Genomic DNA, 13,185 nt, shown 5'->3' with positions numbered 1-13,185 from the left:
GGGAAAAATCTATTATTGATCTAGATATTTTTATATACAAAAAATGGTATTTATGATCCACAAAATTTTGATTAAAAAATGGTATACGGGAAAAAATATATTATTGCTCTAAATATTTTTATATTCGAAAATTTACTATTGATACAATTATTTTTGTAAATGATACCTAAACATAAATAATATTTACATACGGGAAAAATCTATTATTGAATCTAAATATTTTTATATACAGAAAATGGTATTTATGATCCACAAAATTTTGATTAAAAAATGGTATACGGGAAAAAATATATTATTTATCTAAATATTTTTATATACGAAAATTGACTATTGATCCAGATATTTTGTAAATAATACCTAAACATAAATAATATTTATATACAGAAAAAAATTTATTATCGATCTGAATATTTTTATATACGAAAGATAGTATTTATGATCCAAATATTTATGATTCAAAAATAGTATATGCGAAAAAAATTTAATATTAATTTAAATATTTTCATATACGAAAAATATTATTATTGATTTAAATATATATTTTTTTAACTTATTATTTAAAATAAATATATTATAGAAACAAATATGTGTACTTAGACCAAAATCCGTGCATTCACGTGTTTATTATTAGTTATATTTAAAATAGAATCCACATAAAGTCTCTTTTGAATAAGACTTCTTATAAATTATAAAAAGATAGATAATCCTCTGTTTTTATCAATTTGAATGTATGTGTTATATCATGAACATTAAGAACACTATAACAAATTTAATTCAAATACACAAATGTTTGTATTGTTAGAATATTATGAACGATTTAAAACATAAAAAAAATACAATAAAGGAAATTTTAATTGTCAAAAATTAAATTAATGTAAGGTTTGGCGATAGAAAACTTGACAATGTTAAGTTAAAACGACTTGAAAAGTATACAACATTTCAAATCAAAGAAGAATCTAAGTAACATCTCTAGAAAAAATGTGTTTACCTACAAAGTGTGTAAGAGAAGAAGTGTGGAAGTTTACCTACCCATGTCTGTTTGGGTGATCAGTGTTTTGTAATGATTTTTTGGTGAAGAAACCTATGGACTAGAAGCATCTCACAAAATCTTAAGAGAATTAGATAAAATGAGTACCTCTAGACCTAGTCATCCATAGAAATATAAATCATTTCACTCAAAATCTGCACACATGAAATAAAGTAAATCCTATAAGGCATTTATTAAAAAATAGTACTTCTTAGTGTGAAATACTTTAACTTGTATAACCTTTATTTATCCAACAATGATGGTGGTTGGATAATGGCCATGCAAGATGGACTCCAATAGTGCTTTGCAACTTTCAGCAAGTTAATTGTCTAACTTGTAGAATTATCTGCTTCCAGATTTAATCAGTAAGTGATCAAAGCTCATAGATATGTAAGATTTGTCTACCCCTATAACATTATGGTTTTGATGATGACAACACCTGAAAATGTAATTTGACTTTGATGACAACAACACATAAATACAAGCGAGTGCTCAAACTTGTTCAATATAATCGGTTAAAGACGCACAAGATGTTGATCAACCTATTCTTCTAAATAAAGTTGAATAGTTAGGGTTTGATGACCACCAATGATATCATTTGATGATCACATCTAACTTAACTACTTAAGATATGTCCAGCCTCATCTCCATTAATATTAATGTGAAGTGCTCATATGATTGGTTTATCCTGCAAAGGACTTGAAGCTTCAAAGTGTGTAAGAGAAGAAGTGTGGAAGTTTACCTACCCATGTCTGTTTGGGTGATCAGTGTTTTGTAAAAAGCACAAGAGCGTTTTCGTAAAGTAACATGGATAAATCACACACTCACTAAAACTATTTTTGAAACCTTTATTTTTCAAATAAAATCACCTAAAAGTATTTTGGAGCCTAACCAGATGAATTAGAAACTATAAAATTGATTAGGGTTAATTTTTGAACTGTCTAATTTTTAAACCTAATACTTAATCTATTAGATACGGGATAAGTCTACAATCGATTATGACAACATCTTAATGAATGATAAAAACTCTCTATCAAAATCTTTCAAATTAAACTCAAACAATCAGTTATTTGTGGTACCTAATCAATTCGACTTAGAATCTGATCCAATGATTGATTAGTTCAAAAATAAAAAATAAAAAACAAAAATAAACAACAAAGAAAAAGATATGTATAGTTGATATTAAAGATAAATGGAAACATGAAAAAAGTGCAGATAATCCAAATTCTTTGTAATTTGATATGAATTCTTTTCCTGCCCTTTTTGTGTTGGCATCTCTCTTTTTTTAGTCCAATGGTTGATTAGCCCACAAATAAATAAATAAAAACAAGGAAATAGACAACAAATAAAAAAAAAATATGGTTGATATTAAATATGGATTTAATGGTTATGCACTGAAGTATAAAAAAGTTTTACACTGTCATCCAATTAGAATATTACGTTCTGTCATGTCATATAAGTCTTTTTAAATTTTCAATTTGATTTGTCCTGATTCATGATCGTCATTGGTTGATAGTGTAAAACTATTTTACACTATCGGTGCATATCCTTTTTTACATTAAATATATATGAATTTTATCCAAATTCTTTCTAGTTTGATATGGATCTTATTTTTATTTTGCCCTTTTTTTTGTGTTATCTCTCATTTTCTATTCTATTGGCTAATTAGTTCCCAAAGAAAAAAAAAAGAATGAAAGAAAAAACAAAGAAAAAAAATGTATGTTTGATATTAAAGATAAATGGAAACATGAGAGAAAGTGTAGTAGAGTAAATATTATCCACCACATGCTTTGAATCAATTTCAAAACACATTTGGCCTAGCTCCAAATCATGCACCCATCAAATAACAGGAAGTACGTGGTAAACTTTCCCTTTAACAATTGAAAGCGTAGAAGAGTTTCAATATTTTCTAGGAAGCACAAAACAACCATTTTCATCTATAATAAATATGTCTTGCTCAAAATAAATAAAATATCATTTTAGTCCCTTAACAATACGCATAGACTTAGACCGTGTTTGAATGAAGCATTTTAATGAGGTAATGTAATGTTTTGAGAAAGTTTAAAATGATTTGCACAAAATTTATTGTTTGGATACAAAAATGAAGAATTGTTAAAATGATGAAAATTTATAGAATATTTTATCTAAGTTAAATTTAATCATTTTGAAATGACACCAAAAACTAAAGAATTTGAAATTCATTCATACTCCATAAAATATATTTGTTACTATTATTCTTCAAATTGATCCTCATATTTTTCAAAATTACAAAATTGACCCTAAAAATTTTCAAAAAATTGCATATTGGTCGTTAATAATTTTTTAAATTTATAATTTGATCGTTCAAATTTTTAAAAATTGCAAAATGGTCCCTAATTTTCAATTTTTTAATTTGGTCCAAAAAAATTAGATTTTATAAAAAATAATTCCAAAAATCTAACAATGAATCATCTTAATACTCCATCCAAACAAAATAATTTAAAAATCAATAGATTTCAATTGAATCATTTGAATAGCTTTGAATCTTAAATTCCTTTAAAATTTTCAATTACCTCATCCAAACACACTCTTAGATTTAAATTGGTTCCTTAATTTCTTTTTTGTGTCATCTTGATCCCTTAACTTTTAAAATTAGGGATGGAAAGCTGACCCAAACCCGCAGGACCCACCCGCACTCGAACCCGAGTCAACGGGTGAAAACCCGAGTTGACTGGGTTTGGGTTTGGGTTCGGGTGCCACCCGATATTTCGTGTTTGGGTTTGGGTAGTGTGAAACCCGCACCCGAAACCCAAAATCACACCCGCTTATATATATATAAATATATATTTATATATATATATATATAAATAATTTATATATATATATATATATAAATATATATATATATATATATATATATATATATATATTATATAAATATATTTTAGAAAGTTGTAGGAAAAATATATTTTGTGTATTTTGTTACGGGTTTGGGTTTGGGTGAAAAAACCCGAAACTCAGCGGGTGTGGGCGTTGTTTTTCCACCCGAACAGTATTTGGGTTTGGGTTCGGGTTCGGGTGCCAATTTCGGGTGCGGGTTTGGGTAGTGTGAAACCCGCACCCGACCCGTTGCCATCCCTATTTAAAATGTTTCATTTTAGTCATTTTTGACTAACTAGATACTGATTTAATGATCGATTTTAAAGTTTTTCCATTGCTAATTAGATAAAAATGACTAAAATAAAATATTTTGAAAGTTAAAAAATCAAAGTGACACGGAAAAAATATTAAGGGACTAATCTAAAGAAAAAAATACAGTTAAAGGATCAAAATGAATATTTTATTCCCAAAATATAATGAAAGTCCGATTACATAGTTGAAATCTTTATCATGAATGTTGTAGATGAACAGACTACTCATTTTTTCAAAACTAGAATTCCTATTAACTATGAATTTTTATGGGTTTAAGTATGATGTTGATCTTGATCATGCATGTTAGATCAGTTTCTTTGTCATGTTAGCATTGTCATACGTATGCCCAATCCCAAAAAACTTTCACGTGGTGTGCCAAGTTTGCTTTTTGTTAACTGACGTTAATAGGAGAGATTGAAAGTGTGGATGAAAAATATTAAAAAATAATTCTTTAAAATAAAAAAAAAAACTAAAAGTGAAATTGACAATATGAGAAACACAAATATATTTAACCTTTATTTTATTTTATTTTCCCTCATTCAAATAAAGCATAATTGGATTCGGTATTTTATTATTATTGGTACTAATAATATACAGAATACTTGGTAGTTTTGTACAACCTGGATTTATAAAGGACAAGAAACCAACTATTTCAATAAGTGTCTAATTTGAAAACATACAAGAGCACAACCAGCAATTCTTAACACTGTTTGTCCTTTGATAATTTTGTCTTTGTTAAACAACAACTGAGGCGTTACTCGTTAATACTAGCAGTCTTATGAATGATCAAAGCATATATGAACATGATTATTGGCATTATGTTCGCTAGTGGCACATCGAAAATGCTTTTTCAATAATTCCTGCTAAGATGAAAAAAAGTCCACAGCCTGTAATGCGAGTAATAATTTATTTAAAGCAAATTACCATTGACTTTAAACTGAAGTGTCAAAATATTTTGGACGAGTGTTGATTTCTACAAAATCTTCTTAGAGTAAATCATCAATTCTTGATTTTCACATTAGTATCCTCTTAGAAATTATAAATAAATCGAACCAATTTTCAGTTCCAAGTGTTGAAAATACTAACATCTCTGTATTATACAACTCACACGCGTTATTAATTATTGTTAGAAAATGAAAAAACAGTACCTAAAAACCAGAAAGCTATGGATACTTAAAGATTCCACTTCAAATGTCACCGAACAAACCACGCCGATACACGCGGTTACTGTTATCTCAAATCTCAATCACATGTTTAATACTAAAAATTTCAATTAATTTCAATAATTAAAATAACACATTATTAATATTTCACACAAAAGTTTCTATAGTTAATGCAAAAAGCTGGCTTCTTTGTCCTCATTCCTTCGTGTGCATGTGTCAACTATGCATATAAATACTTCAAATCAATGAAACCTCTTCATAAAATTTCTCTACCTCTTTCTTCTTCACCATACTTAGTTAGAAAAACTTAAAGAACAAAGAAAACAAGTTTTAAAAAATGGTAGGTGTTTTTCGTCGTTCAGTTTCGTTTCCAAACAAAAATCCTAACCGTCCATCACAAAAGCCATCAATATCACACCACATAAGATCCATAAGTCTTCCCTGCAGATCTCATCCGTTGATTTCTCAGATCAAGGATGAGATCAACGGTCTCAGATCCTGGACTAATTCTACGAAATCGAATCCATTAACATCCAAAAGCCTCTCCAACGGTTTAACACTTCTCAAACAAACACATGAAACTTTTCAAGACATTCTCCAACTTCCGCAAACACAAGACTCTCTTCGCTTCCATCCTGTTTGGGTCGAGAAGCTTCTAGAATATTCTCTCCGTTTTGTCGACGCCTACGGAATGTTCCAAACGTCGATTTTATCTCTTAGAGAAGAACATTCCTCGGTTCAAATTGCGATAAGGAAACGAGATGAATCGAAACTAGTTCTATATTTGAAAAGTAAAAAGAAATTGAGTAAGGAAATTGAAAAGCTAGCATCGGGAATCCGATGTGTTAACTTCGGTGTTAAGCAACAACAACTGAATGTTCCTGTTTGTTCATCTTCTACATCGTTGTTGTCAATTGCAGATAGTGTTGAACTTGGAGGTGTGATTGAAGATGTAATGAGTTTAACTGTTTCTGTTTCGGTTGCGGTATTTAACAGCGTAGCAATGTCGTTTGGTTCGAGGAGATTTTCGTGGGTGAAAATGGTGAGAAAAGGTGGGAGCTATAAGGAGTGTGAAGGGATTGAAGAAATTCAGAAGCAATTGAACGAGGTTGAAAATATTGGGAATTTGAAAAAGAAAAGAGATGAAGAAGTGAGAACGGTTTTGAAGAGAATGCGTGATTCAGAAGAATGTATTTGCGGCGTTGAAAGTGTTAGTGAAAAAGTTTTCAGAGCTTTGATCAATTCACGCGTTCTTCTTCTCAATACTCTTACCCTCTCGCATTAGATAGCTTTTTTTTTTCTTCTTGTTAATTAAAGATATTATATACTCCAACAAATATTCTTTTAATGTTTTTTTACTTATGTATAAGTTATCATACATTATACATGCAAAACATACAAAACTTATATTTTCTTTCCCCCTATCATCAATACTCTTGTTCTTGTCTTATTCATTTTTTGACAGTAACTCTATCGGTTGACATTAAATATGAGATTCGTTGCTTTCATTTGTTTATTTTTGAAGCTATGGATTTTCCATGAATGGTTGAGAAGAAATGATTTTGTTTGGAATGGTTGAGAAATGAATTTGAGTGTCTAGTATAGTATATATTACCTCTCTCCTTTCTTGATATCCTTCCATAATACATGGGATAAGAATATATCAAATCGCACCTAAGGAGATTTATAGTCTAACCTATTTTAAAAAAATCGGTTAGATGTAGTTCATTTGATAAAAAAAATTAACCTCAAACATTTTAATTTTTTTTATTAATTTAAATAAATCGGACTAAGGCTTATAAGAAATTCTATAAAATTTATTAGACCAATCTATTTATGTATAATTTTATATATTATTTAATGGGTTTTTCTAACCTATGCAACCTTGCATAGGATATAAGAGACAATTAATACACCACTTTTTTAAATATAAATTACCATATTTATATTTATTTATGTTCATCCATTAATTGGGTAGGAGAGAAAAAATATAAAATATTACTTTTCAACAGAAAAATAATTAATATTATAATTTATATGGAAAGAAATAGTTTATTAATTGCCCTTATCTTATGCAATGTTGCATAGGTTAGAAAAACCCTTATTTAATTTATAAACTAATGGTGTGTTTGTTTGACATATTAAAAGAGAATTTTTCAATCAACCTCATGTCCTTCTTATACATTATCGAATTGATCAATTTGCCTTGTGTTTCCGCAGATGTATTTCCGGAAGTATTTTTTTTTTATAAAAAAAATTTGGTTTCTTCCATAAATGCATCTATGAAAGATTTCATAACTTAATTAATTTGAGATTTTCTCAATTAATAGATATATTAATTTGGGAATTTCCCAATTAATTTAAAACTTAATTGGAGATTTTCTCAATTAATTGGAAAATCCCAAATTTAACTATGTTTTAACCATTCCCACTACAAGATATACTCTCTCCAGCGACATAATGTAGCGACGTGGGAGTCACGTGGGTAATTATTGTCATTTGCGACGTGACAAACACGCCATTAGTTTATAAATAACTTTATAAACATAAAGTAATCAGGAATCAGACATTGGGGTATGTAAAAAAGTTGCGACGTGGGATACACGTCACTATATTAAGTTTATAAATTAAAATAGAAAAAGTTATAACATTCACGTAGGGGGAAGATTCAAATTTTAAAAAATTTAGTTATGACGTTACAAACACGTCGCAACTTTTAGAGGGAAAATTCAACGTTACACTGAAGTGACATGGTGGCAGCATTGCAGGCAGTGACATTAATTAATGTTACCGTTGTCATGTTGCAACGTGAGTCTCACGTGGCAAGGTTGTGACGTGATTCTCACATCACTGATTTGTGTATTTATTTACGCGTTTTACTTCTCTCCACTTCTATTCATCCTTACAATTTATGTTTTTCTTCTCTGTTCTCCCAAAACAAAACCAGAAACCCTCCTCTCTCAAAATCCCCAAATTTTCAATCTCAATTCAATTTTTCATACCTTTCAATCCCAAATATTTTTCACAAATTTCACATATTGTTATATTAAAGGTAAATTACATCAGTATTTTTTATAATTTTGTTTTATCTTCATACTATATTATGTTTTTGTTGCTGTAAATTTTTTTTTTGTTAAATTTTAAAGAAAGAAGAAGGTTAAGCAGAAGGTGAAGGAGAAGAAGGTAGAGTAGATTGAAGAAGAGGTAAGTTTTTTATTTTTTTTTAGATTTTTATTAAATGTTTGTTTATAATGTGATATTTTTTTAATTAGGTTATTTTTTAAATTAATTATTATAAAATGAAATTATAAATTAAATATTGAATATTTATTTTATAAAAAATTAAAAAATAAAACAGAATATAGTAAATAAAATAAAAACAAAAATTATATATATTTTTTATTAATATTTTTAAAGCTATTATAAAAAACTGATATATTAAAACTATTCTTAAAATTATTATATATTAATATTATTAAAACTGTTATATATTAATTTACAGAATATATTTTATGTTGTTGTCTTTAAAAATTAATAGAAAAACTATTATATATAGTTTTTAAAAATTAATAGAATATATTATTAAAAATGATATATGTTTTATATTGTTTTTTTTTTTAATTTAGTAGATTAAATTGTTAGAAAGATAAAAATGTATATGATGTAAATGTTAATTTTGAGTTTAGGAGTTGAGGAGTTTAGAATGTTAAAAATGTTTAGATTTATTTTTATAATCTGTTTTTTATTTTCTAAACAAAATATATATATTTTATGATATTATTCTTAAAAACATAAAATATTAATAAAAAATATATATAATTTATGTAATTGTTCTTAAAAACAGAAAATATTAAATTGAAAATAAACTTTTTTTATGTGTAGTATATATTAAATAGAAAAAGAATACATGTTATGTTATTGTTATTATATTAAAAATACATTTTTTTTAAAAATTAAAATATATATTAAAGTAGAATATATATTATATATGTTTATTTAAAATAAAATAAAATATAATCTGATTATATGTTATATTTCTAACATTAATATATATGTTATTGTTATTAAATTGAAAATACATTTTTTTTAAATTAAAATATATATTAAAAGTAGAATATATATTATATATGTATATTTAAAATAAAATAAAAATATAGCAACGTGGTAATCACGTGAATCAAAAATAATTTTTTTAATAATAGTAACTATTTAATTGTAGTATTTTTATTAAATAATATTTCCAATATGTGTAGTTTAAAATGTGTAGTTAAAAAATAATAACTTTATGGTTAACATATGATCAATATAATATGTGTAGTTAAAAATATTAGTAGTATTGTTATTAAATAATATTTTTAAGAATAGTAAATATTAACTAGTATACGTCTAAGGATAATATTAAGTTGATTAATATTTCTAACTCAAAATGAAAATGATTGTATAAATGTACAGTATGGAATATTATTGGTATTGTCGTAGTTGGATGTACGATAGAACATTTCCAGGAAGATGAGGCCATGAGGCAGCAACAAGAGCAGCAGATGGAGATGATGCGGAAGACGAAATCTGATATGGAGCAACAGCATTCGCGACAGATAGAGGGAATTCTGAAGAGGCAATCTGAGATGGAGGAGCAGATGAGATGATTTATACAAGGTGGTGGAAATTATCATAATGTTCCTGATCCAGAGCCGGAGGATGACGGAGTGGATGATAATTTTAATCATGATAATCATTTTCCGAATGATGATGATGCCTCGTAAAAACATTTTGTATTTCATTTGTTTTTAAATTTATATTTATGCAACTTCTTTTACATTTTAATTCATTAAAATATTAGTTTTAAATTTTTAGTTTTATTTAATTGAATTTATTATATAAAATTTATTATATGAATTTATTATATAAAATTTTATTATATAAATTTTATTATATAAATTATATTTTATAAATTTTATTATATAAATTTTATTATATATAAATTTTATTATATTAATTAATTAATTTATTATATAAAAATACAATTGTACCTGCGTCAGTATTTATTTATTTTTTTTAAAAAAAACATTAAAGGTTGCGACTTGAAACCAACGTCGCTACATTCTGACGTGGTTTCCATGTCGCTAATAAAGTCAATTATTAGTCTGCCACACCTGCTCTGCGTGCAGGGACATGTTCCCCATATAAATTAATTGCGACGTGGGAATCACGTCGCAACCTTCTGACGTGTTTTCCACGTCGCTATTGCTTTGTCACACGTGCTCCTGCGATATAGGAGCCCATGGTGCTATATTTTGATTGTGACGTATTTTTCAGTGTTGCGGCGTGGCTTCCACTTCGCTGTAGAGCATATTTTTTGTAGTGTCCGTAGATGTAATCAAACTTAATTAATTTGAGATTTTCCCAATTAATTTGAAAAATCTCCAATGAAATTACAGATTAATTGAAAAAATTCCAAATTCTTAATTAAGGGTTTTGAGAGTGTTCAGTAGATGCATCTACGAAAGGAAGCAAATTTTTTCAAAATATGGGATGCTTTCGGATACACATCTATGAAAATAGGGGACAAAATTAGAATTTTGCGTGGTGTATAAGAGACATATTGGGTTGGATGAGAAACTTTCTATCAAAATTAAAATTTCAAGAATATTATAGTTAGGAATATAAAAGATTCTTAGAAATATTTTTAAATTTTATTTATAAGTTTAAAATTTTATAATTATAAAATAATATGTTGAAATAATATAAAAATGTGTAGCTATAATTGGTTAATTTTTATTCCCAAGAAAATATATGATCCTCAACCTTTAGCATGAGTATAAATATTGAAAATTTCATAAGTAACTTATATTCTTGGGTATTATGTATTTCAAGTTTTTTTTTCTTCTTTCTCATCTACCAAACAAAGAAATAATTATTTTATGTCTCAGGTTTCCAGGAACCTTTTTCCTAGCACCGAAACATACACACCCTTAGTGTATTGTTCCATTCTAGCACCAGAAATGAGAAGGAGATCGACAGTGATGGCGGATCACAATTTTCGAAATAGTGGAATTTGAAGGAAAGCACTTTAATGCTCAAGTCAGTATATGAGGAAGAAGAGTGAAATTAAATTGATTTTGAAACTTGTTGCCTCAGTTTGGCACCAGAAATTGATTTGAGAAATAACGAACTTGTTATTTGTTAGCAATGAAATCTAGATAGCAGTTGGATGCATTTGCAGTTAAGATCTCTTTCTATCATTAGGATTGTAATTCTAGTATATTAGATTACAGATGTCCTGTGACATGTTGGGACATATGATCTGATGAAACATATAGGCAAGGTAAAAACAATTAACACTATTACTGAAAAGTAAAAAACACACATAATTGTTTACCCAGTTCGGTATCAACAATACCTACTATGGGGGCTACCAAGCCAGGGATAAAGTCAACTAAAATAGTATCAATTCAAACTACTCTACAAACAACCTCCGGTTTATTGACTTCTCACTTAACCACTACCTGTTTAGCTTTCTACCTAAGACTCACCTAGGTATGGGGCCCTCCTCAACTTCCCTTCAACCACAGTCGTGATTGAATATTTTTAAACACTTAAAAAACAATAGGAAGATACACTTCCAACATAATTCCTAGTCAAGACTCTTGACTAAGAACAATACTTAGAGTCGCTTAATAGCTTCCTCCAAGAACAATTAACATTCTATGCTTAAAAGCTTTAGAATGAACAATAATCAACTTTATGCTTCACAGCTTAAGAGAGAGATAACAGAACTTTACAACTCAAGGAACACATTCCAGTTCACATGCCAAGTGGATTACACAACAACCAACCCTCATAGAGAGTGGTACAAACAACAAAGCCCTAATGTTTATACATCTTGAACCAATGTCTTTTCTAGGTTACAATCCTTCTATTTATAACCTTTTCCCCCAGCTAGATTTGGGCTTCAAAATCATAGCATATCAGCTGCTACAAATAGGAAGAAGATTTTGCATAAAGATAGGTCTTCCATCAAATCTTCCTAATTATCTCCATAATTTGAAAGTCAATATTCTTCTTGATTCTGACTTGAATCTTTCATACCTATCAATTCGCTCTACGTAGACGTGCTTAATATTCTCAAAATATTCTACATCTATTGAATTTTGCTATGATCTAACTGCCCAGTCCATAACAACCATGATGTCGAATAACATCTGCATCTGACATCTTATCCGACATCTTATCCGACATGTTGCTTTAATTGATAAAATAACTCAACACAACATGTCTCTTCATACCATAGGACGTCTTGTTCACCCTGTTCTCTTAACCCAGATAATATATCCTATTTATCATAGTGTTGCAATATTTGTTTACAAAAATTAATGTCAATCCCAAAACATAGAGAACTAACGAGGATGATAACCTTTGTGTGCTGAGAAGATTTTAGAAGGAGTGGGACCCCTTCCTGGCGGTTGGTCAGGTTCAACGTAGTCGACCCAAAACAATTGTCCCACAAGCCCTTGCGAACATCCAGGTAGGCGGAAGCTTGATACTGTAGCCTTGTAAGCCGACTTCCCAATAATCACTTTTAAGTTGAAAAATTCATTGTTTTCTAATTATTTGAATGGTCATTATTTTCTTATCATCTATAAGTAAATGAAATATGTTTCTATTTTATAGGAACCGTAATGAATGAGTTACAGATGATGCATTCAATAATTTGGCTATATAAGACGTCAAAGCCAAAATAATATTCATTCCAAATTTGAGAGCATTTTCAATAACTAGAGAAATACACCAGTGAGAAAAACTATGAGTTAGACAAATTCTTAA

The 13,185-nt window shown here is 28.2% G+C and overlaps 1 protein-coding gene across 1 annotated transcript; it reads left to right on the top strand.

The window, feature by feature from the left end:
* Positions 1 to 5,698: 5,698 nt before the first annotated feature.
* LOC131657543 (uncharacterized) lies at positions 5,699 to 10,007 on the top strand. The gene is made up of 2 exons (XM_058926929.1): positions 5,699 to 6,551; positions 9,814 to 10,007. The coding sequence occupies exons 1-2, from the start codon at positions 5,699 to 5,701 to the stop codon at positions 10,005 to 10,007; spliced, it is 1,047 nt and encodes a 348-aa protein (XP_058782912.1).
* Positions 10,008 to 13,185: the final 3,178 nt, after the last annotated feature.

This window comes from Vicia villosa, linkage group LG3, assembly GCF_029867415.1.
Source record: "Vicia villosa cultivar HV-30 ecotype Madison, WI linkage group LG3, Vvil1.0, whole genome shotgun sequence".
Classification (NCBI taxonomy): Eukaryota; Viridiplantae; Streptophyta; class Magnoliopsida; order Fabales; family Fabaceae; genus Vicia; species Vicia villosa.
The sequence above is the reverse complement of the archived record's forward strand: the minus strand, read 5'-3'. Positions and strand labels throughout refer to the sequence as shown.

Bases quoted from the DNA above. Each gene is read 5' to 3' on its own strand.
- LOC131657543 (XM_058926929.1), top strand. From the start codon at position 5,699: ATGGTAGGTGTTTTTCGTCGTTCAGTTTCGTTTCCAAACAAAAATCCT. The intron at 6,552-9,813 runs GTATTTGCGGCG...ATAAATGTACAG, and splicing joins AATGCGTGATTCAGAAGAAT to TATGGAATATTATTGGTATT.